The 25,362-nt window shown below is 38.6% G+C and overlaps 1 protein-coding gene across 3 annotated transcripts in view; it reads left to right on the plus strand.

Moving 5' to 3' along the window:
* PLCB1 (phospholipase C beta 1) overlaps positions 1–25,362 on the plus strand; it is an 877,017-nt gene that overhangs the window by 633,715 nt on the left and 217,940 nt on the right. For all 3 annotated transcript variants that reach the window (XM_069546383.1, XM_069546382.1, XM_069546384.1), the window contains one exon: positions 21,607–21,753. In XM_069546383.1, coding sequence (XP_069402484.1) covers positions 21,607–21,753 — 147 coding nt within the window. The remainder of the gene's footprint in view (positions 1–21,606; positions 21,754–25,362) is intronic.

Below are 25,362 nucleotides of genomic sequence, written 5' to 3' on the forward strand. Positions count from 1 at the left end.
CCGTTGGACCAGTAACTTTCCAACATGCTCTGGTATCATTACAGTAAGAGCAGGGGTTGAATGATGATGAATGGATTTTCAACTGCCTAATCCCAGTGACATCCAAACATGTGAGTGCCAGATCCTTCCCAATTGGCATTTGACTCAAAAAAGTGAGGCTGGTGGCCATGCTAGCTGGCAGACATATTGTCCAGTTTGCCCAGCTCAACTGTGTGATAATGCTGTGAGGATTCTTCGGCCATCTGTCTTCCAAAGCATAATTTGTAGAGATTTCTCTGTGCTTCCAGCCTTGAAAGATATTTGCAAGCATTTGGCTATTCCTTTTAAAAGGTTACCTGCATATTTTTTTTTCCAAAACCCACAAAGCAATATCACAGCCTCTGTTTAGCACTTCTGCTGTCCTTACCTTGGCACAACATGTTTTTGTTGTGTTTTATTTTTCTTTCTAAGAGTTAGACTCGTGAGTGGGAGAATAAAAATGCTAGCGGTTGCCTCTAAATTACTTGCAGAGAATAGAATGTAAATTAAGTCTGGAAAAGAATTTTAGACCTTGATAGACAAAGCCAAATCAAAGAGCTAATCCTTCCTTATGCCTCTGCCAGATGGGTCATTTGTCCTGCCTGAGCCCAGCTTCTTTTAACAGAAAGATTAAAGTCACACGTTTTGGAGAGATAAGTAAATCACAGGAAAAAATGCTTCCTTGGACACATTTGGAGCTATTTTTAGGACTAATCTGTGGTGCCCAGATTGAAGCCAACTGCTACAGAGGCAGGGTTCTCTCCTTTTCATCATCCTTGTTTCTCATCCAGGCCAGTGCTGGGAAAGTTATGGAGATTAAACATCGTCAGTCACACTCATTACCATCTGCCTTTCTGTTGCCCTGGCACTGCCTCCAGCACTCACATTGAGTACCCCTGTGACCTTAGACAAGTTGCTAACCTCTCGAAGCCTCAGTTTGCTCAACTGAAAATGGGAATTAAAAAGTACCTTTCTTATAGGATTTCTGTGCCTGGCACATGATCACTGCCCAGGTAATGCTAGCCCTTCCTGTTGGGATGATGATGATGGTGATGATTTATTGATGCCTTTTTCCAGTACTAGAGTATGTGCTCTACAGCAGGATAGCATAGTAGTTAAAGGCATGGAACACAAAACCTGGCTTTGCATTCAAATCCCATTTTATTCACTTGTAAGCCATGTGACCTTGAGCAAGCTACTTGCCTGGAGTTTCTCATTCATAAAATAAGCATAAAAATAGTACCCACTTCATAGAGTTACTGTGAGGATGGAATGAATATTTGCTTATAGTAAACAGTATATGGGCTTCCCTGGTAGCTCAGACTGTAAAGAATCTTCTGGAAATGCAGGAGACCTGGGTTCAGTCCCTGGGTCAGAAAAATCCCCTGGAGAAGGGAATGGCAATCCACTCCAGTATTCTTGCCTGGAGAATTCCATGGACAGAGGAGCCTAGCAAGCTACAAATCCATGGTGTCATGAAGAGCTGGACACGACTAAGCGACAAAGCACACAAACAGTATATAAAGATTTGTTAAGTAATATACAGGAGATAGACTAAATTCACTAAACTCTTCAAAAGCTGGTTCTCTTTTTCTTTACCATCTTGTTTGCGTATATATAGTACATTTCCTTTTAAGTCAGAATACATTCTTTTTTTAGCGTTTTTATTTATTTTTTTAACAAAGACCGCCATATCATCTTTTTTTAGCCCTTCACAGCATTATCATTGTTTTTTACTTTAGCACTGTGCCACTGTTCCCTTATGTCTGCTTTCAGGATGAACTCAGCAGCAGTCCCATGTTGCTACCTTGATGCCATGATGAGGTCATTTCCAAGGTAACCATCCCAGTAAAACACATACACTGAACAGGAAAGAGCCTGACCAGGAACTTTCAAAACAAGGCACCTTAGTAATGAATCCTGAATTCTGTTTAGAGATTAGCTTACAACCATTCCCTGCTGTCCTTTTCCCTCCTGGTCAGAGAGTCCATGTAAAGTATCATGAGTGAGTCTGGTGCTACAGACTTGCCATCAGCCTCCTCATCAGTTTAAGGAGGACCATCAGCTTTTGTTATCTAACATCACTGAAAGTCACTTTTATTAGCTTCTGGGTAGAAGACAAGGGCCTATGGATTTTTTCAAATAAACTTCTTGTGAATTTCAAAAGAAATTCTAGCAATCCTGATCAAAGAAGTTAGGAGGAGAAAGTATTAATAGAGCAGGTAACTTATGTCAGTGTCAGGCAGGACAATCAACTCTTTTATTGTTTGAAGATTGACTTACTCTATTGTGAATTATTTTAGTCCCCTGCTTCTATTTTCATGGTTTTAGACATTTAATGCTGTCTGATTAGTGCTTCCCTCAGGGGCTAGGCAGAGGGAAAGAATAAAGATAAAACTTTCCCTGTGGTCCAGTGGTTAAGACTCCATACTTCCAGTACAGGGGGTGCAGGTTCAATCTCTGCTCTGGGAACTAGATCACCGCCTTACCAAAGGGCCAAAAAATAAAATACAACTCTTCTGCTTTTCCAGCTGCTGGGGAATATGAGGGCTTGGAAATTTCTGGAGCATCTCCGGGGAAAGGAGCCATAAGCTTCTTTCTTTAGGACTTGGGATGTCCCCTAGACTTGGGGACAAGGAACCCAATACAGTATCCTCAGAACCAAATAGAAAAGGTATTCTTTTGTTTCCCTCTCCTCTGTCCCTCCATTCCCTGAGACAAAGTTATAATGCTTTGTTGCCATCTGTATTGGAGAATGGTAAGAGGGTCTTAGAAGAAAGGAAATATCTCACCTGTTAAATACTCCCACCTGATAAGTACCTGGGAGCTCAGGCTGCCTTTGTGACTGACCTCCTACCTGGGAAAAGATACAGCATGGAAAATATGGCTGACAAATTATCCATACAATGCCATCTGTGGTGATAGGAATCACTGCATACTTTTCACCAAAAATATATGAATTAAAGAAAACCAAGGAGATTCATCATGAACCCCTGGCTAGGTAAAGCAGGTCTGTGACAGAAAGCCTTCAGTTTTTCTCATTTTATTTCTTTTTGCCTAAAAATAGTAGGATTAAAGAACAAAGCATATGAAATCTAACTTTTTAAACTTCATTAGCAAAAATTTGCAGTCTGGTGTAGTAGAAAAATCATGAAACAGGATAAATAGAATGGTCCAGACATATTCATATAATTAAATTCTCTCTTAAAACTACATGAAAATTGCGTTTAAAGAGATATTTTAAGGCATAATTGAGTAAGTGTGGAAATAATAATAGGATGAGAGACAATAACCTCATAATTTTGGCAGCTACATATAGGTTTCTAGCTATATCATATCTGAGAAAACTGATCATAGGTTACTGTGTGAGACTTTGGGGACCAACCTAAGTTATTCTGTGAAAACCTTAAAAGTCTCAGAAATTGATCATGTTAATTTCCTCTGAATTGGGTTTAGAGCCCAGTCTAAAATAAGGAGTATCTGTTGAAAGCTATTTAAGGAATAATCAGAACTCCCTGAACTTGCCTGAAAAATTCCGTGGACAGAGGAACCTGGCAGGCTATGGTCCATGGGGCCTCAAAGAGTCAAATAAAACTGAGCGACAAAGCATGTGCACGCGCGCGTGCGCACACACACACACACACACACACACACACACACACACACAGAATTCCCACCCAGAAGGAAACTAAAGGTTCACTTATTGGAGACAAGAAAACAGAGGGTCTGGGGAAGAACCCCAGGTGAAAGCAGAGCTACCTATCATTTGAAAGCAAAGCAATATAAGGATCATAAACATACTGGCTACCTCTTCCCACATTTGGCTCTGGAAGGCTGGCCTCCAGGGTTTTATCCTCCCTGCAAATAATTAGACAGATTTCTCAGGACTTGATCAGCTCAAGGTATTGACATTATGGGTTACTCCAAAGAGACAAAGACTGATGATCCCTCTACAATAATGCCTTATTAGCTCTCATACTTTTAACATTCACTTTCAGATATATTGATGATTTGAAAATTCCAATTTACTTATTAGTCCACCGATTTGAAATATGAATAGACAATTAAAATCACTAGATATATAAGGAAAACTTCCTTAAATAGTAGAAATAAGTAGGAAAAAAACTACCTTGGGGAAAATAATGAATATGTAGTGAGAAGAAAACTTCAAATATACATATATCATTAATATCCTTAGAATGATAATAGAATATATTAAGCCATTGGGGAAAAAATGCTATTTTTAAAGGAAAAGTCAGAGAACATAAACTGACTTTTGGATATTAAATAGAGGGTAACAGAAACAAAGCATTCAAAGAATTAGAAATAAAGTTGTGGAAAGCTCCTAGAGAGTAAAACAAGGAAATTAAAAAAAAACTTGGAGGGATATGTATAAAAATGTAAAATTTGATCAAATATTCCAGAAGAGAGAGATCAGAAATAAGTACAGAGATAATTTATAAAATGTTCCAAATAGGAAAATAGCTTTCCAACTCCAAAGGCTCCAAGAATATCCAGCACAGGGGATAAGCCGATAGCAAAGCACATCAATGTGAGTTTTAAGAAACTGGGACTGAATAAGATATTTGAAACTTCCAAAGAGACAAAATAAACAAATAAGAAAACAGGAAAGTGAAAATGAAGTCACTCAGTCATGTCCTACTCTTTGCCACCCCATGGACTATATAGTCCACCAGGCTCCTCCATCCATGGGATTCTCCAGGCAAGAATACTGGAGTGGGTTGCCATTTCCTTCTCCAGGGAATCTTCCCAACTCAGGAATCGAACCCAAGTCTCCCACATTGCGGGCAGATGCTTTAACCTCTGAGCCACCAGGGAAGCCCCAAGAAAACAGGGCATATATATTTTCAGGATGATTGATCAACAAGTCTTTAAATCTCTTAATAGCCATACTAGAAGTTAAAAGACAATGAAGCAAATTTTCTGTCAAAAATCTAAAAGAAAATTTTCTCCAACCTACAATATTATACCCAACTAAACCATCAGTAAAGGATGCAAAAGTCATGAAGCGATTTTTAAGGCATCCAAGGCTCAAAAAATTTAAAAGCCAGGAACCCTTTCTCAGGAAGCTACTGACAAATGTGCTCACACTAAAATGAAAAAACTAACTATGAAGGAGGAAGACATGGTCTAGGAAAAATGAAAGAGATTCAACAAAGAATAGAAGTGGGAAAAAAGTGACTGAAAATGAAACTGAGAGAAAACTTATTGTGTTTGAACAAATTGCAAAGAGGTTTAGATAACTGTGTCTTCTTGATGTAGAGACTTAAGCGGAAATATCTTTTCTTAGATGCCTGGAACGGGAAGTCAAGCTTGAAAGTTCTGCGGGAAGTAGGTTTCTGGGGGTTAATATATAATGAGTGTCAGAACTTGAGAAAATAAGAAAACAAGTCCGCAAAGCTCTTTAGATTGTTCTGTTCTGTTCTCCAGAGCTCCCTTTTTTGGACACAGATCTTCCTATTCTTAATTGTTCCCAAGGTCCACAGGATGCTTCCAGGTTTAAAGAAGGCAATTGAATAGCTTGTCCCCCAGTATATAAACATGAAATGCATCCAGCTGAATGTCTTAGATTTACTATAAGATATAGAAGCTTCTCTGGTGGTCCAGTGGTTAATAATTTGCCTTCCAGTGCAGAGGACATGGGTTCAATCCCTGGTCCAGAAACTAGGATCCCACATACCATGGCTCAGCTGAGTTCATGTGCCACAGCGATTGAGCCAGCACTTTAGAGCCTGCAAGTCACAACTACTGAGCCCACACACTACACCTATGGAAGCCCATGACCTAGAGCCTGCTGTCTGCAATGAGAAGCCACTCCCATAAAAAAAGCCCCGCAGCTAGAGAATAGCAGTGCTTGCTGAAACTAGAGAAAGCCCTAGAGCAGCAACAAGGAGCCTGTGCACCACAACGAAGGCCCAGCAGAGCCAAAAAAAAAAAAAAAAAACCCAAACAAACAAACACTTTTTTTAATTAAAAAAATAATAATAATAAAAGCATCCCTGGAAGGTCTCCTTTTGTCACAACAGAATTTTAAATTTCTGTCTTCCTGACATGTTCAGGAAGACACCAGTGGAGCCTCAGTCACTATCTACAAGGGGACAGAGAGAGGTCAAAGGAGGCAGAGGTCCAGTTCCTGGCCATAGCATTTGACATTCCAAAGCCACCTGACATTTGCCAGTTTCTTTGCAGTAAAGATATTGCTGAGAAATGACAGGTTGTATAAATGGCCATTAGGGACCATCATTTTGTCATCCCACTTTCCTCTCATATCCCTTTATAAGATGGTTCCTCCCCATTGAAATCAGATCTTTTCACTTTTGATCACCAGCCTTTTTTCTCAATATACGTGAGAACGTCTTTTGAACCAAAAATCTTTGTAGAGCATTGTTTCTACATTCTGTAAGAGACATATTTTTCCTACTTTGTTCGAAGAAGTTCAAATAATGTATATGCTTATAAAGGTCTTTAGGTGCCATTATAAGAGTGATATGTCCACTTGGAAGCATGTCAATCTTTTATTAAGAAAATATGTAAAGCGCTTTATTTTTAGCCTTTGCCAGCTGGCATTATCCTTCTGAACTTCTTTTCCTGTTGATTTTATTCCAGAAAATCATCACATTGCTTTTAATTTTGATGTTTCATAATCTCGTTCTAATACATGACATTTTGTTTTATCTGGTAATTATCACTAATATATTTAACCACTTGAATTCATAGAATTTTAGAACTGAAAGAAACATACAAGCCCATCTAGTTTTCTCTCATGTAGTTGAAGAATTTGTCACTGATCAGTTACCGCTGGCAGGAAAGGAAGCCACATATCTTGTACTGTTACTAATTTTGACAAATTTGTTTAGAAAAACACTGTTTTCCCCATCTTAATTCACAAGGCTTTTCTTTTTTCTGCGTGCCTCAGTGGACCTGAAAGAAAAAATCGTAAACAGCTTTGCAAAAACAGTAAGACATTGGTGGAAAAGTACTGGTGCATTTAAGTCAATAGCAACAGCAATATTCCAGCTGTTAGTTACATGGAACGAAAGAATATCCTCTAAGGGTGTGTTTTCTTCTGAAAGCCTTTACTAGTCAGAACTTTATTTTTAGGCTAATTCATTATGCCAAACACATCTACATTTTTGCAAATGAACTTTTGACACCTTTAGCTGATGCCTTGTAACTTACAAACCTCCAACTCCCTATCTTTACTTTTTCATTGGCTTTTCTTGATTTCAACATATCCCTGTCTAATTATTTGACACATTAAAAGTCTTGCATATTTGCTCCCTTAGTTAGCAAGACAAAGCGTTGGGGTTGAAAAGTTACTCCCAGGTGTCTGCCTACTTGCAGTCTGCAATCATATTCTGAACTGTCCTCCAAACTAACATGTCCTTATTCAGTGAAGGCAAATTCCTTCACTGAGGCTGTTGCTGCTGCTGCTGCTAAGTCGCTTCAGTCGTGTCCGACTCTGTGACCTCATTGACGGCAGCCCACCAGGCTTCCCCATCCCTGGAATTCTCCAGGCAAGAACACTGGAGTGGGTTGCCATTTCCTTCACCAATGCATGAAAGTGAAAGTGAAGTCACTCAGTCATGTCGGACTCTTAGCGACCCCATGGACTGCAGCCTACCAGGCTCCTCTGTCCATGGGATTTTCCAGGCAAGAGTACTGGAGTGGGGTGCCATTGCCTTCTCCGAGTTCCTTCACTGGGGATTTTTAAATTATTTGATATAATTAATTGTAAATAATCCTTACAAACACTGACTCACTTAACTCTGTTTTTTACTGATGTCAATCTATACTAAAAATTATGTTAAAATCTTCGATTTCCAGGAAACAATAAAAGTAGAGTAGATAACACAAAGGATTCATTTAATTAACCTGTAGAACTTTAACCAAGTTTATATGAAATTTAGCAATATTTTTATGTTTGTTTTTGGTGTTGTTTGTTTGTTTGAGGGGGGTGCTGCCATACATATATGTATGTGTCAATATTTCATAGCCTCTTTTGAAATGGATTAATCATGTTTCTGATTTCCTCATTAATGAACTAAATAAAATTTTCACACGTGTTCTTTGGCATGTTTCAGAGCACAAATTGACCATAATTTTAATATACTCACTTGGGCATAACTTTTCTATCCTGTACCCGTTACTGTCATAAAAATTAATCACAAGCATGGTTCAGAATCTTTCTCAACATAAGGTACTAGAGGTAATACATAGAAATTGAGGCTAAAAATTTAAAATTAACCTATTACCCATACCATATTGGCATACAGTTTGTTTTCATTCCTTTTACAAGTTGCTGATCAGATCAAAGAATGTTTATTCTCAAGATATCAGACACAAACACAGACTCAGGGTCCACTGCAGCACCATAAAAAGTGATATTTCTGGCCACACCATATTTGCATGCCTTTAGAAGAAGTGTACACTTGTGAATTTTCCTTGGGGCACACTTTATTCCGGGAGTCATATTACTTTCCTTCGTTGGCCCCAAGGACACCTGCACTTACTGTGTGCTTTGAGGAATAGCAATAGAGATTGGGTTGTATGAAACTGTCATTTACGTAGGTTAAAAATGCCAGATTTTAACAATTTTGTATGATTCGACCTAAGCAGATAGAAGAATCAAAATTATGCCATCCTTGGTGATCTTCCAGATTCAAAACCATTTCTCTTCTATTTTGAATCACTAATTATCAAAGTAAGTCCTGACTTTGTACCAACTGTGCACAGAGAATCATGGTAGTTCCCAAGGATGACAAAGAGACATGCATGTCCTACTCTGGAGTAGTGTATGCCTGCTGTTCAAGGGGTGAATGGTCTTATTTTCTGTTACATTATGATCTACTTGAAAGCAGAGGCTTTGCTCTACTTTATATTTCTCTGTATTCGTTACATTGCAGAGATTCAATAAATGTTAAGTGAGTCGAAGGTAAGCAGACAGAGGAGAAGGAAGAGATGAGGGAGAGAGGAATGGAAACTCATTTGAGAAGAAGCTGGCGAAATGGCATTAATCAGAGTAAAATGATTATTGTACACAATGCAGATGAAGGGTGACCCCAAACTTCAAATGACAAACTGAAAATCACTTTACAAAAAAATAAGTAAAAATAACACCCATTTTTTTCTATTTTAAAAAGTCCTAGTGAGGCAGAGCATGGAAAGACCCAGGACCTGGCGCCCCAGTAGCCCTGATCCTAGCAAGGCTATTAAACCCTGGCTTCTAAAGCTTAATTTAAGCATCCCAGATCTTTATCTTTTGTACTCCTGCTATATGATCTTTATTCCTACTAATAAAAGGGATGAAGTAGAAAACTAGGAAGAAATCCAATTTTTTTAAAAAATGTTTTATCTCTACATGTTTTAAGTTTCAAAATATTGTTGGAAACTACCTACTGAAATAACTTTGGCCCTAAGTGGCCAAAAGTGGCTTTGGTTTGCTTACAAAAATTGAAACCAGTCTGAAAAAATATAGGCATTCCACTGTAAATGAATTTCAAAGGAAGGTTTCAAAGGTAGTAACTAAAGAGTACTCATCAATCAGCATGATTGAAATGATCACCCTGGTAGGTGACGGTTATTTGAAGATACAAACTATTGCCTCTATTAGGAATTGGTCACAGAAATATACCAGTGTGAGGAATGTTGTGTCACATTTCTCATTTCTAATGCAAGAGAAACTATCTTAGCACTTTTTCCTTTGTAATTATGGATATTAATCAAGGTGCATGTTAGAGTAGGTTTTTATGCAGTTTGTAGTGCAGATAATTGTTCCTATTTAAGATTTCCATTTAAATAGCTCCACTCATTCAAAGCCAATAACCAGATTTCTTCTTTCAATTTATTTATTAAATCCTGGAAAATATAAAAGATGATTTAACTATACTGTTTCTAGAATTAGGGAATGTACTGATCAGTTATTTTGAGAAATTTATTGGATGTAAAAAGATTTACACTGTGAGTAAACAGTTTTTCCATTTACAGGTGATATATCTCTTATCATTCTAGGATAGTTCAGTTCAGTTCAGTTCAGTCACTCAATCGTGTCCGACTCTTTGCAACCCCATGAATCACAGCACTCCAGGCCTCCCTGTCCATCACTAACTCCTGGAGTTTACTCAAACTCATGTCCATCAAGTCAGTGATGCCATCCAGCCATCTCATCCTCTGTCATCCCCTTCTCCTCCTGCCCCCAACCCCTCCCAGCATCAGAGTCTTTTCCAGTGAGTCAACTCTTCGCATGAGGTGGCCAAAGTATTGGAGTTTCAGCTTTAGCATCACTCCTTCCAATGAACACCCAGGACTGATCTCCTTTAGAATGAACTGGTTGGATCTCCTTGCAGTCTAAGGGACTCTCGAGAGTCTTCCCCAACACCACAGTTCAAAAGCATCAATTCTTCGGCACTCAGCCTTCTTCACAGTCCAACTCTCACACCCATACATGACCACTAGAAAAACCATAGCCTTAACTAGATGGACCTTTGTTGGCAAAGTAATGTCTCTGCTTTTGAATATGCTTTCTAAGTTGGTCATAACTTTTCTTCCAAGGAGTAAGCGTCTTTTAATTTCATTGCTGCAATCACCATCTGCAGTGATTTTGGAGCCCCCAAAAATAAAGTCTGACACTGTTTCCACTGTTTCCCCATCTATTTCCCATGAAGTGATGGGACCAGATGCCAGGATCTTAGTTTTCTGAAGGTTGAGCTTTAAGCCAACTTTTTCACTCTCCTCTTTCACTTTCATCAAGAGGCTTTTTAGTTCTTCTTCACTTTCTGCTGTAAGGGTGATAATGCTCAAATCAATAAAAATGAGAATTACTTGCTATGGTTTTTTTTTTCCCCGAAAGAAAAAAGTTTAATGAGTGGCATTTGTTTATAATTTTGTTAGTCTTTTTAATTTGTAATATTTTATAATCTGGATTCTCACCTCTGCTTATTTCCTCTTCTTGTTTGTTTTAATTAATTAATTTATTTTAGTTGAAGGCTAATTACTTTACAATATTGTAGAGGTTTTTGCCATACACTGACATGAATCAGCCATGGGTGTACATGTGTCCCCCATCCTGAACCCCCCTCCCACCTCCCTCCCCATCCCATCCCTCAGGGTCATCCCAGGCCACCAGCCCTGAGTGCACTGTTTCATGCATCAAACCTGGACAGGCAATCTATTTCACATATGGTAATAAACATGTTTAAATGCTATTCTCTCAAATCACCCCACCCTCCCCTTCTCCCACAGAGTCCAAAAGTCTGTTCTTTACATCTGTGTCTCTTTACTGTCTCGCATATAGGGTCATCATTACCATCTTTCTAAATTCCATATATATGCGTTAATATACCGTATTGGTGTTTTTCTTTCTGACTTACTTAACTCTGTAAAATAGGCTCCAGAACTGGAGCCTCATTAGAACTGATTCAAATGCATTCCTTCTAATAGCTGAGTAATAGTCCATTGTGTATACATACCACAGCTTTCTTATCCATTTGTCTGCTGGTGGACATCTAGGTTGCTTCCATGTCCTAGCTATTGTGAACAATGTTGTGATGAACATTGGGGTTCACATGTCTCTTTCAATTCTGGCTTCCTCGGTATGTATGCCCAGCAGTGGGATTGCTGGGTCATATGGCAGTTTCATTTCCAATTATTTAAGGAATCTCCACACTGTTCTCCATAGTGGCTGTACTAGTTTGCATTCATGCCAACAGTGTAAGAGGGTTCCCTTTCCTCTGCACCCTCTTAGCATGTATTGTTTGTAGACTTTTTGGTAGCAGCCATTTAGACTGGTGTGAAATGGTACCTCATTGTGGTTTTGATTTGCATTTCTCTGATAATGAGTGATGTTGAACATCTTTTCATGTGTTTGTTAGCCATCTGTATGTCTTCTTTGGAGAAATGTCTGTTTAGTTCTTTGGCCCATTTTTTGACTGGCTTGGTTATTTTTCTGGTGTTGAGCTACATGAGCTGCTTGTATATTTTTGAGATTAACTGTTCATCAGTTCCTTCATTTGCTGTTATTTTCTCCCATTCTGAAGGCTGCCTTTTCACCTTGCTTATAGTTCCCTTCATTGTGCAAAAGCTTTCAAGTTTAACTAGGTCCCATTGGTTAATTTTTGCTTTTTTTTCCATTACTCTGGGAGGTGTGTCATAGAGGACCCTGCTGTGATTTATATCAGAGAGTGTTTTGCCTATGTTTTCCTCTAGGAGTTTTATAGTTTCTGGTCTTATATTTAGATCTTTAATCCATTTTGAGTTGATTTTTGTGTATATTGTTAGAAAGTGTTATAGTTTCATTCTTTTCTAAGTGGTTGACCAGTTTTCCCAGCACCACTTGTTAAAGAGATTGTCTTTTCTCCATTGTATATTCTTACTCTTTTGTCAAAGATAAGGTGTCTATATGTGCATGGATTTGTCTCTGGGCTTTCTGTTTTGTTCCATTCATCTATATTTCTGTCTTTATTCCAGTACCATACTGTCTTAATGACTGTAGGTTTGTAGTATAGTCTGAAGTCAGGCAGGTTGATTCCTCCAATTCCATTCTTCTTTCTCAAGATTGCTTTCACTGTTTGAGTTTTTTTGTATTTCCATGCAAACTGTGAAATTATTTGTTCTAGTTCTCTTAAAAATACCATTGGTAGCTTCATAGGGATTGCATTGAATCTATAAATTGCTTTGGGTAATATACTCATTTTCACTATATTGATTCTTCCAATCCATGAACATGGTATATTTCTCCATCTATTTGTGTCATCTTTGATTTCTTTCATCAGTGTTTCATAGTTTTCTATATATAGGTCTTTTGTTTCCTTAGGTAGATTTATTCCTAAGTATTTTATTCTTTTTGTTGCAATGGTGAATGGAATTATTTCCTTAATTTCTCTTTTTGTTTTCTTATTCTTAGTGTATAGGAATACAAGGGATTTCTGTGTGTTAATTTTGTATCCTGAAACTTTACTATATTCATTGATTAGCTCTAGTAATTTTCTGGTGGAGTCTTTAGGATTTTCTATGTAGAGGATCCTACATCTGCAAACAGTGAGAGTTTTAGTTCTTCTTTTCCAATCTGGATTCCTTTTATTTCTTTTTCTTCTCTGATCCTGTGGCTTAAACTTCCAAAACTATGTTGAATAGTAGTGGTGAGAGTGGGCACCCTTGTCTTGTTCCTGACTTTAGGGGAAATGCTTTCAATTTTTCACCATTGAGGATAATGTTTGCTGCGGGTTTATCATATATGGCTTTTATTATGTTGTGGTATGTTCCTTCTATTCTCGTTTTCTGGAGGGCTTTTATCATAAATGGATGTTGAATTTTGTCAAAGGCTTTCTCTGCATATATTGAGATAGTCATATGGTTTTTAATCTTTCAATTTGTTGATGTGATGTATCACATTGATTGATTTACAAATATTGAAGAATCCTTACATCCTTGGGATGAAGCCCACTTGGTCATGATGTACAATCTGTTCTTGGATTCTGTTTCCTAGAATTTTTTTAAGGATTTTTGTATCTATGTCCATCAGTGATATCGGCTTGTAGTTTTCTTTTTTTGTGGCATCTTTGTCTGGTTTTGGTATTAGGGTGATGGTAGCCTCATAGAATGAGTTTGGCAGTTTACCTTCATCTGCAATTTTCTGGAAGAGTTTGAATAAGATAGGTGTTAGCTTTTCTCTAAATTTTTGGTAGAAGTCACCTGTGAAGCCATCAGGTCCTGGGCTTTTGTTTGTTGTAAGATTTTTGATTACAGTTTCAAACTCCATGCTTGTGATGGGTCTGTTAAGATTTTCTATTTCTTCCTGGTTCAGTTTTGTAAGGTTTTACTTTTCTAAGAATTTGTCCATTACTTCCAAGGTGTCCATTTTACTGGCATGTAGTTGCTGAATGTAGTCTCTTATGATCCTTCATATTTCTGTGTTGTCTGTTGTGATTTCTCCATTTTCATTTTTAATTTTGTTGATTTGATTCTTCTCCCTTTTTTTCTTGATGAGTCTGGCTAATGATTTCTCTATTTTGTTTATCTTCTCAAAGAACCAGCTTTCAGTTTTGTTGATTTTTGTTATCATCTCCTTTGTTTCTTTTTCAATTATTTCTGCCCTAATATTTATGATTTCTTTCCTTCTACTAATCCTGGGGCCCTTCATTTCTTCGTTTTCTACTTCCTTTAGGTGTAAAGTTAGGTTATTTCTTTGATTTTTCTCTTGTTTCTTGAGGTAAGCTTGTACTGTTATGAACCTTCTCCTTAACACTGCTTTTACTGAATCTCATAGGTTTTGGATTGTCATGTTTTCATTTTCATTCATTTCTATGCATAGTTTGATTTCTTTTTTTTTATTACTTCTGTAATTTGTTGGTTATTCAGAAGTGTGTTGTTTAGCCTCCATATGTTTGTATTTTTAATAGATATTTTTCCTGTAGTTGACATCTAATTTTGCTGCATTGTGATCAGAAAAGATGCTTGAAATGATTTCAATATTTTTGAACTTACCAAGGCTAGATTTATGGCCCAGGATGTGATTTATCCTGGAGAAGGTTCCATGTGCACTTGAGAAAAAGGTGAAATTCATTGTTTTGGGGTGAAATGTCCTATAGATATCAATTAGGTATAATTGGTCCATTGCATCATTTAAAGTTTATGTTTCCTAGCTGATCTATCCATAAGTGTTAGTGAAAGTGAAGTTGCCCAGTCATGTCTAACTCTTTGTGACCCCATGGACTGTGGCCCACCAGGCTCCTCTATCCATGGGATTTTCTAGGCAAGGGTACTGGAGTGGGTTGCCATTTCCTTCTCCAGGGGATCTTCATGACCCAGGGATTGAACCCAGGTCTCCTACATTGCAGGCAGATGCTTTACCATCTGAGCCACCAGGGAAGCTGGTTTATCCATAGGTGTGAGTGGGGTATTAAACTCTCCCACTATTATTATGTTACGGTGAATTTCCCCTTTCATACTTCTTAGCATTTGCCTTACATATTTGCAGTGTGCGCCTATGTTGGGTGCATATATATTTGTAATGGTTATATCTTCTTCTTGGATTGATTCTTTGATCATTATGTAGTGTCCTTCTTTGTCTCTTTCATGCCCTTTATTTCAAAGTCTATATTATCTGATATGAGTATTGCCACTCCTGCTTTCTTTTTATCTCCATTTGCATGAAATATTTTTTTCCAGTCCTTCACTTTCAGTCTGTGTGTGTCCCTTGTTTTGAGGTGGGTCTCTTGTAGACAGCAAATATAGGGGTCTAGTTTTTGTATCCATTCAGCCAGTCCTTGTCTTTTGGTTGGGACATTCAACCCATTTACATCTAAGGTAATTATTAATAAGTGTGATCCCGTTGCCATTTACTTTGTTGTTTTTGGCTCGAGTTTATAAACCTTTTTCTGTGTTTCCTGTCTAAAGAAGATCCTTTGGCATTTGTTGAACAGCTGGTTTTTCCTGACCAGGTTCTGAATTCTCTCAGCTTTTGCTTGTCTGTAAAGCTTTTGATTTCTCCTTCATATTTGAATGAGCTCCTTGCTGGGTTGTAGGTTTTTCTCTTTCATCACTTTCAGTATGTCCTGCCATTCCCTTCTGGCCTGAAGAGTTTCTATTGAAAGATCAGCTGTTATCCTTATGGAGATCCCCATGTGTGTTATTTGTTGCTTTTCAATTGCTGCTTTTAATATTTGCTCTTTGTGTTTGATCTTCATTAATTTGATTAATATATGTCTTGGGGTGTTTTGCCTTGGGTTTATCCTGTTTGGGACTCTCTGGGTTTCTTGAATTTGGGTGGCTATTTCCTTCCCCATTTTAGGGAAGTTTTCACTATTATCTCCTCAAGTATTTTCTCATGGCCTTTCATTTTGTCTTCTTCTTCTGGGACTCCTATGATTCAAATGTTGGAGCATTTAACATTATCCCAGAGGTCTCTGAGGTTGTCCTCATTTCTTTTAATCCTTTTTTAAATTTTTTTATTCTCTGCTTCATTTATTTCCACCATTCTATCTTCTGCCTCACTTATCCTATCTTCTGCCTCAATTATTCTACTGTTGGTTCCCTCCAGAGTGATTTTGGTCTCAGTTATTGCATTATTCATTATTGATTAATGCTTTTTTATTTCTTCTAAGTCCTTGTTAAACACTTTTTGCATCTTCTCAATCCTTGTCTCTAGTCTATTTATCTGTAATTCCATTTTGTTTTCAAGATTTTGAATCATCTTTACTATCATTATTCTGAATTCTTTTTCAGGTAGACTCCCTATCTCCTCCTCTTTTGTTTGGTTTGATGGGCATTTATCATGTTTCTTTACCTGCTGACTATTTCTCTGCCTTTTCATTTTGTTTAGGTTGCTTCTATATGGGGTGGTGTTTCTGTATGCTGGAAGTTTGTGGTTCCTCTTTATTGTGGAGTTTGCTCCCTGTGGGCGGGGTTGGACTAGTGGCTTGTCAAGGTTTCCTAGTTAGGGAAGCCTGCATTGGTGTTCTGGTGGGTGGTGCTAGATCTCTTCTCTCTGGAGTGTAATGAAGTGTCCAGTAGTGAGTTTTGAATTGTCCATGGGTTTGGTGTGACTTTGGACAGCCTGTATTTTATTGCTCAGGGCTATGTTCCTGCTGGAGAATTCATGTGGTATGTCTTACTCTGAAACTTGTTGGCTCTTGGGTGTAGCTTGGTTTCAGTGTAGGTATGGAGGCTTTTTGATGAGCTCTTGTTGATTAATGTTCCCTGGAGTCAGGAGTTTTCTGGTGTTCTCAAGTTTGGGATTTAAGCCTACTGCCTCTGGTTCTCAGTCTTATTCTTACAGTAGCCTCGAGACTTCTCCATCCATACATCACAGATGTTAAAATATTTAGGTTAATGGAGAAAAGATTCTCCACAGTGAGGGACACCCAGAGACGTTCACAGAGTTACATGGAGAAGAGGAGAGGGAGGAGGGAGATAGAGGTGGCCAAGAGGAGATGAGGGTAAATCAAAAGGGGAGAGATCAATCTAGCCAGTAATCAATTCCCTATTTGCTCTCCAGTCTGGAACACTCAGAGAGGTTCATGGAGTTACATAGAGAAGAGAAGAGGGAGGAAGGAGATAGAGGTGACCAGGAGGAGAGGAGGGGGAGTCAAAAGGAGAGAGACAGATCTAGCCAGTAATAAATTCCCTAAGTGTTCTACATAGACTGGAACACCCAGAGAGATTCACAGAGTTAAGTAGAGAAGAGAAGGGGGAGGGAGGAGATATAGGTGACCTGGGGAGAAAACGGAGAGTCAAAAGGGGAGAGAGTAATCAAGCCAGTAATCACACCCCTAAGTAAAAATGGATACTGAAGATTAGATTCTTAAAGGTACAAAAATTGATAACAAATGCCAAATAGCAAAGATTAAAAATCTAGAGTAGAGGTTAGACTCTCAAAAATACAATAATAAAAAAACAAAAGAAAATTGCAAAAATTATAAATATATATATATATGAATTTGCTTTTAAAATGGGGTCTTTTTTTAAACAAGGTAATAGTAGGTTATAAAAATGAAAATTAAAGGAGTAATAAAGAACTTAAAAATTAAAAAAATGATAATATTAAAAATATATCTAGGAATTTCTCTGGATCTATTGAGGGCAGTGTGGGTTCAGTTCAGTTTCAGATGGTTCCTTGTTCCAGCTTATACTTCTCAAGGTCTATAGGCCCCTTCCAATGTAGTCAATGCTAACTACAGGGTTTTAATCTGTTGCACTTGTCACTTCCAGAGCGGTTCCCTCTTCTTTATTTATTTTGGCTTCCTCTGTTTGCAAGTCTCTTCAGTGTCTAATTTCCACCCTGACACAAGAGGCAAAAGTGGTCACTTATTTGGACTCACTTGTTCAGTTGTGCTGTGGGGAAGAAGGAGCGCTGCAAACAAATCTACTGGCGTGTGTGGGGAGCACTCACAGTGCCTGGGCCACACTGGGTTTCCCCTGCTCATGGGATATGTGCTTTCCCAGTCTATGCTGCTCAGGCTCCAGGTTGCTCTGCAGGGAACTGTCTAAAGTGGGCCCTAGGTTGTGCGCACTTCCCGGGTCTAAGTTGCTCAGGTTCAGACTTTTGGGTACTCCACAAAGGCACAGATTCGGTTGGGCCTGCAATTTGTCCCGTTCCCAGGTCCTAGCAGCTCACATGACCAGGTGCTTGGTGAGCGCAGTCTTCTCAGCTGGGTGGGGCGCTTTAACACCTCCCCTGTTCCAGCCTCTTGGTTTCCTGGGTGCACCGTGAGAGCGCTGTCTCAGGTGTGCCATGTGTCTCCTCTGGGAAGCTGATCTCTGCAACCCTCCTGGTGGATTTCAGCCATCCAAAGTCCCAGGAAGACGTTAGCAACTGGGAGCCTGCTCGCAGTTTGGTGGAGGATGCCATCTCTGGGGCCAAGATTGCCCCTTGCCTTCTGCCTCTGGCTGTTGCCCACCTGCCTCTCTGCCTCTGGCATGGGGTGGGCCGGTCTGTAGTTGGCTGGCTCTCCTCTAGTGATCACTCAGTCCTTTGTTCTATGAGCGGGCCAGGCTGTGCCTTAGATTTGAGCTTTTCACAGGAAAATTCTCTCCCTCTCTCTCTCTTTTTTATTCTCTCTCTGGCTATTCCACAGTTTGGGTTGCTATCTCACATTAGTTCCCTCAGATTGTCCTCAGGGCATTCATGCCCAGTCCTTACCCTAAGCATGCAGACTGTGCCTCCCTGTTCAGCCCTTGCTCACTGGTGGTGAACGCGAGTGTCTGGGCTACTTCTCTGCTGGGAGTTGTGGTCAGGCACGAAGTCTAGGTTTGTTTTTTTTTTTTTTCCTTCCCCATCCCAGTTATGATGCCCTCTGAGATTCCAAAACTCCCCACAGACCTGCCAGTGGGAGGGTTTCCTGGTGTTTGGAAACTTCTCCTTCAGGTTTCCCTCTCCAGGACAGGTCTCCATCCCTAACTCTTTTGTCTCTCTTTTTATCTTTTGTGTTTTGTCCTACCTCCTTTCAAAGAGAATGAGCTGCCTTTCTGAATGCCTGGTGTCCTCCGCCAGCATTCAGAAGTTGTTTTGTGGAAGTTTCTCAGCATTCAAATGATCTTTTGATGAACTTCTGGGGGAGAAAGTGGTCTCCCCATCCTACTCCTCTGCCATCTTAGGACCGCCCCCCTGCTATCATGCTTTTACCTCTGAGTTTGACATCTGGATGAAGAGAAGACAAACCATTGGTGAAAGAGTAAATTGCTAGAACTTTTAACAGAAAGCAAATTGATTATGTATATTAAAAGTCTGAAAAATATGCAGTCTTTGAACCAGCAATTCTATTGCAGAGGACTCATTCTGAGGAAAAAGTTTATGCAAAGATTCAGCTACCAGAGTATTCAATACAATATTATTTATACTAGTGAAAAATGAGAACTCAAAAGATAATGGAATATTAGTTAGTCATGTTATAGCTCTATATATTTTATAATACAGAGATTTAAGCCTCTGCCTACAATGTGGGAGACCCAGGTTCGATCCTTGGGTCAGGAAGAACCCCTGGAGAAGGAAATGGCAACCCACTCCAGTATTCTTTCCTGGGAAATCCCATGGATGGAGGATCCTGGTGGCCTACAGTCCACAGGGTCGCAAAGAGTTGGACATGACTAAGCAACTTCACTTTCAAAATATTAATATTATATGATGATGTTCATAATATATTTTTCAGTGTATATATATATATATATATATATATGATTGCATCTTGATAAAAGAACTATACATACACATGCATACACACATTTCTTCCTCTGGAAGTGTATATACTAAGATTTTAATAGTAATTCTCTCTGAATGAAGAGTTAGGCATGTTCAGAAAAGTTTCAGTTTTCTTCCCTCTCTGCTCATCTCATTTCCTAATTTTTCTTCCATAAACACATACTACTTTTATATTAATACAAAACTTTTTCAACAAGGAAAAAGAAATACTATCCTCAGATATGCAGATGAACACCACCCTTATGGCAGAAAGTGAAGAAGAACTAAAAAGCCTCTTGATGAAAGTGAAAGAGGAGAGTGAAAAAGTTGGCTTAAAGCTCAATAGTCAGAAAATGAATATCATGGCATCTGGTCCCATCACTTCATGGGAAATAGATGGGAAAACAGTGGAAACAGTGTCAGACTTTATTTTTCTGGTCTCCAAAATCACTGCAGATGGTGACTGCAGCCAAGAAATTAAAAGATGCTTACTCCTTGGAAGAAAAGTTATGACCAACCTAGATAGTATATTCAAAAGCAGAGACATTACTTTGCCGACTAAGGTCCGTCTAGTCAAGGCTATGGTTTTTCCAATGGTCATGTGTGGATGTGAGAGTTGGACTGTGAAGAAAGCTGAGAGCTGAAGAATTGATACTTTTGAACTGTGGTGTTGGAGAAGACTCTTGAGCGTCCCTTGGACTGCAAGGAGATTCAACCAGTCCATTTTGAAGGAGATCAGCCCTGGGATTTCTTTGGAAGGAATGATATTAAAGCTGAAACTCCAGTACTTTGGCCACCTCATGCAAAGAGTTGACTCATTGGAAAAGACTCTGATCCTGGGAGGGATTGGGGGCAGGAGGAGAAGGGGATGACAGAGGATGAGATGTCTGGATGGCATCACTGACTCGGTGGACGTGAGTCTGAGTGAACTCCAGGAGTTGGTGATGGACAGGGAGGCCTGGCTTGCTGCGATTCATGGGGTCACAAAGAGTCGGACAAAACTGAGCGACTGAACTGAACTAAACTGAACATTTACCAGAAAGATCTTCTCTATTCACAAATGCACTGGTGGTTGTGTTTGTTTTATTTCTTTGGTTGGTTGGTTGGGTTTTGAGGCTTTGATTGTTAATGAAGAGACAAGCTATGATGATGAACCAAACTCAGGAAGATGGCTCTCTCCATGTATTATATAAAAACTACTTTAGTAATGATAAAGAATTATCTCAATATTCTGTATTAGTCACCTCAGAAATATTACAACAAAAGAAAAATTCTAAATAGAATCTGAGTAAACTAAAGTGTGAGTCATATTTCTTTCATTTGAGGTAAAGTCATTCTAAATAAGAAATGTTAAGGACCTTCATTTTTATGAACATTCAGATTTTTATTCCTCAGTTATGGTCATATTTATTTTCCTTTTCAGAGGAAAAAGATTATTATTTGAAAATATTTTCACTTTATTTTAAATAATAAAACCATGTGTGAATAAGTCTTTTGATCATAAAAGTAACATGTTTTTATGAGAGAACATCGGGAAATGTACCCTTAACTTTACTACCCAGAGATAAGCACTAAAAACAGTTTGGTGTCCATGCATAGAATTTTAACCATTCTATATTTTAAAAACAGTTGATCCATGTTTAGGTATTTAAATTCTCTCAAAGTCTGTGAGACTCATGTAATTACATTTTTCTCTATTATTTCTTGCATTTGGGGATAAATATAGTAAAGCAGCATGACCCTAGACTACTGTTTATCCATATCAAATTGCAATTGTGGCTGTTTTCCATCTTGGATGCTACCAGAGTTTTCTGCAAACTAATAATAATAATATGATATCAGAAACCCATAAAAATAATACATTCACATTCCTCTTAACTCTTCATTTCCTCTAGGACAGATATCAGTGGATGGATTTATGCGCTATCTGAGTGGAGAAGAAAATGGAGTTGTTTCACCTGAGAAACTGGATTTGAATGAAGATATGTCTCAGCCCCTTTCTCACTATTTCATTAATTCCTCACACAACACCTACCTCACAGGTATGAGTTATAGTTCTTTGACAATTATTGTAGCCAGTCTCACCGAATGTCACCAACCTCTGCTTTCTGTTGTTCAGAAGTACAGGTGGATTTCCTTTCACTTCCTGTGAGACCTGGGGGCTCCATGACTAGAGGCTCTTCCCCAAAGTAACAATATCATTTATTCACATATCCTTCTTACCTGGAGATCACCATGGACAGAGGAGCCTGGCAGGCACAGTCCATGGGGTCACAGAGTTAGACACGACTGAGCAACTAATACTGTAACACTTCCTATGTTTTCAACTCATCTGAAATGTATCCATGTCTGATATCTTCAGACCAATGGAATTTTTATGTAACTGAATTCATCTTCAATGGACTTCAATCCATTTATTATCCTGTCTAGTTCTCTGGACTGTTTTCATCTACAGAAAAGTTCCAAAACCCTAAATAACTTTGGCTTTAAGGTAAATTAATAATTTTGCTCGAAGTGGACAGGGCTTTATTATTGCTGTTGTTTAGCTGCTAAGTTGTGTCTGACTTTTGTAACCCCATAGACTGTATCACAACAGGCCCTTCTGTCCACGGAATTTCTCAGGCAAGAATACTGGAGTGGGTTAGTGGGTTATCATTTCCTTCTCCAGGGGATATTCCCGACCCAGGATCAAACCTGCATCTTCTATTTGGTTGGCAGATTCTTTACCACTGAGCCACCAGGGAAGGTACAGAGTTTTAGACATAAACAAATTTCTTGTGAGCAACAACTTATACTTTGTTGTAAATATTATAATAAAGGGGAAAAAAAGCAACACTCTGTTTCCTAACTTGGCCCTAAATTGAGGATTGTCAATTGAGTAGACTGACAATCTAGTTTTTAGTAGATTGTTAAATAGAAAAAATATTAAAACATATCTATATATTACCTCTACATAGTTTAGAATTGAAAGTTTAATAAATACCAATTTGTATAAGCTAAAAATGTTTTTATAATCAAAATATATTTCTTGCAGAATACTCTCTGATTACTAGCTTTGGAAAAACTTTTAAAAAAGACCTACTAGTTAAAAAAAAAAGACTTTTAAAAACCTTACATGCTCTTGCTTCACACAATCCATTATCCAAATGAATATAAGATAGTCAGACCTTAAGACCCATAATGCAAACAAAGTAAAGTCTGGGGTCTCATTTGGTATCCGTAAGTAGTAGCTGCTCGCCATGCCTTAGGGGTGGTTCTGGTGCATTTATGGCTTACTGTCTGGGGGCATGTGGTTTGTGTAACAAGACAGACTGGCAGTGCCATGCACATGATGGCAGTGAGATCCAGGTACTAAATGTGTGTGGGGTTTTCACAGGGTTCAGGCATCTGACAAATAAGTAGTTCTTTCTTCTAAATTCCTTAAAGGAATTCATTCCTCTAGACACAAATGAATGTTGGCTGGAATCAAATCCAGCGTTGGCCTGGTAGCCCGTACTTGGTGAAAATAGCTTAGAGTAGAAATGCCTCTTAGACAGATATGTGGCCGCTGGAAGGCTGGAATGGGCACTCTCAGGATGGTTCCATATGATCCTAGACCATCTAATTGGAATCATACACTGAGTTCTGCCATCAACTGAACTGCAATGGCATGATTTTCTTGGAAATTGGATGGCTCTCAGACTATTTGTGTGGCCTGTTTTGTTTCAACCACATTGCCTACTAAGCGAGATTCATGGTATTAAACTAATTAGATTCATGTTTGGCTCATCATAAACCCATTCTGGTCATCTCTTCTTGTATAACAAATCACATAAAAACTCATGGGCATAAAAGAGCCACCATTTAATTTTGGTCCATATTCTATAGGTCAAGAACTCAGACGAGGCACAGAGCAGGTGGTTTGTTTCTGTTCTCTGTCATCTTGGGCTCCAGCTGGGAAGCCAATGCCTGGGGTGATGCAAACACCTTGGTTGTGGGAATCATCTGGAAGCTTCTCCACAAGCATGTCTGGCACCTGGGCTAGAGACACAATAGCTGGGCTCAGTTAGGACTGCTGACCTAATCGCCTGTAAGGCCTCCCTGTGTGGCTTGGACTTCCTCAGGTTAGGTGGGCATCTTACATGGCAGCTTATAGCTGCCAAAGCAAGTGTCCCAAAGAACACGGAGGAAACTTAATTGTCTTTGTGCCCTTAGCCTCTGAAGTTCCATACTGTCACTGCTTTATTTGTCAAGAAAGTCACAACACTACCCAGTTTCAAGGTAGGGGACATAGACCACAGCCCTCAATGGGAGGAATGTTAGAATATTTTTAGTCTTCTTTTAAAATTACTACAGGTTTCACAGCTTCAAGAAGAGTCTCCACTTAGCACACTTTCTTGGATTCAGTTTCCTAGGCTTATTACAAAAGTTTTGCAGCTCCCACTCAAATTGTTAACACTTTGTAAAGGATTTTTTTTCCCTCTCAGAGATCCTTAATCTTATTTGGTGTCATTGATGTATATGGCACTCTGGTGAAGACTATGAACCCTTCTAAGGATGTTAAATGCATAAAATAATGTACGTAAAATTAAAGAGGAAATAAATTCCATTAAAATATTTTTATCAAATATTAAAAAACAAATTTGTGATACAGTTGTGTACATTTTGTTAACACAATTTAAATCTCATGTATTTTATGACACAATTTTTAAGAATCATAAATAATGCATGTGATATTTGTAACTGTTGAAATATGATATGAAAATGTCTGTGATTTCTAGTAGTTACAAAGTCACAGTACCACCAATACTACAGTGATTTGTGACCTACATTCATAACTGAAGAGAATGTTAAACTATGCATGGTGGTTTGCACTGAAGATATAATTATTTTTCTCATCTAAGTTTGAAGAGATCTATAGAAGCTCAAGAATCGGCCTGCAATGCAGGAGACCCCGGTTTAATTCCTGGGCTGGGAAGATCCACTGAAGAAGGCATAGGCTACCCACTTCAGTATTCTTGGGCTTCCCTGGTAGCTCAGATGGTAAAGAATCTGCCTGCAATGTGGGAGACCTGGGTTCAATCCCTGGGTTGGGAAGATTCCCCTGGAGAAGGGAAAGGATCTACCCACTCCAGTATTCTGGCCTAGAGAATTCCATGGACTCTATAGTCCATGGGGTCACAAAGAACTGGACAGGACTGACCGACTTTCACTTTCACTTTCATGGAAGCTCAAGTTAAGAGTCTAGATCTTTTACTTAATAGGATACTAAGAAATGTAACTGTGAAGACTTTGACATGATTGAATCTTGCATTCATCATGTACTTAGGACCACAAAACTCATAAAAATGTATGTTCAGGTGAATTCTAGACGTTGTTTCATCTAGAAGTCACAATATGCAGTAATTTTACAAATAGCCCCTTTTAAGTCCAAAATTGAATATATTTATGTCTATTAGTATCTATATTATTTGCCATATAATAAGAGAGGCAATGGTACCAAAACAATTTGAGTTGCAATATTGACTGGTGGTGTGTGTGTGTGTGTGTGTGTGTGTGTGTGTATCATTATGGACTTAAAGTTTTCAGAGTTTATGTAGATTCACTCAACCATAGCCTCTATTCTCCTTTTGATGTCAGATTGTCTCAGCTGTGGTCAGTGGGAACATTTT

The sequence above is a fragment of the Ovis canadensis genome, chromosome 13, assembly GCF_042477335.2.
Source record: "Ovis canadensis isolate MfBH-ARS-UI-01 breed Bighorn chromosome 13, ARS-UI_OviCan_v2, whole genome shotgun sequence".
Taxonomy (NCBI): domain Eukaryota; kingdom Metazoa; phylum Chordata; class Mammalia; order Artiodactyla; family Bovidae; genus Ovis; species Ovis canadensis.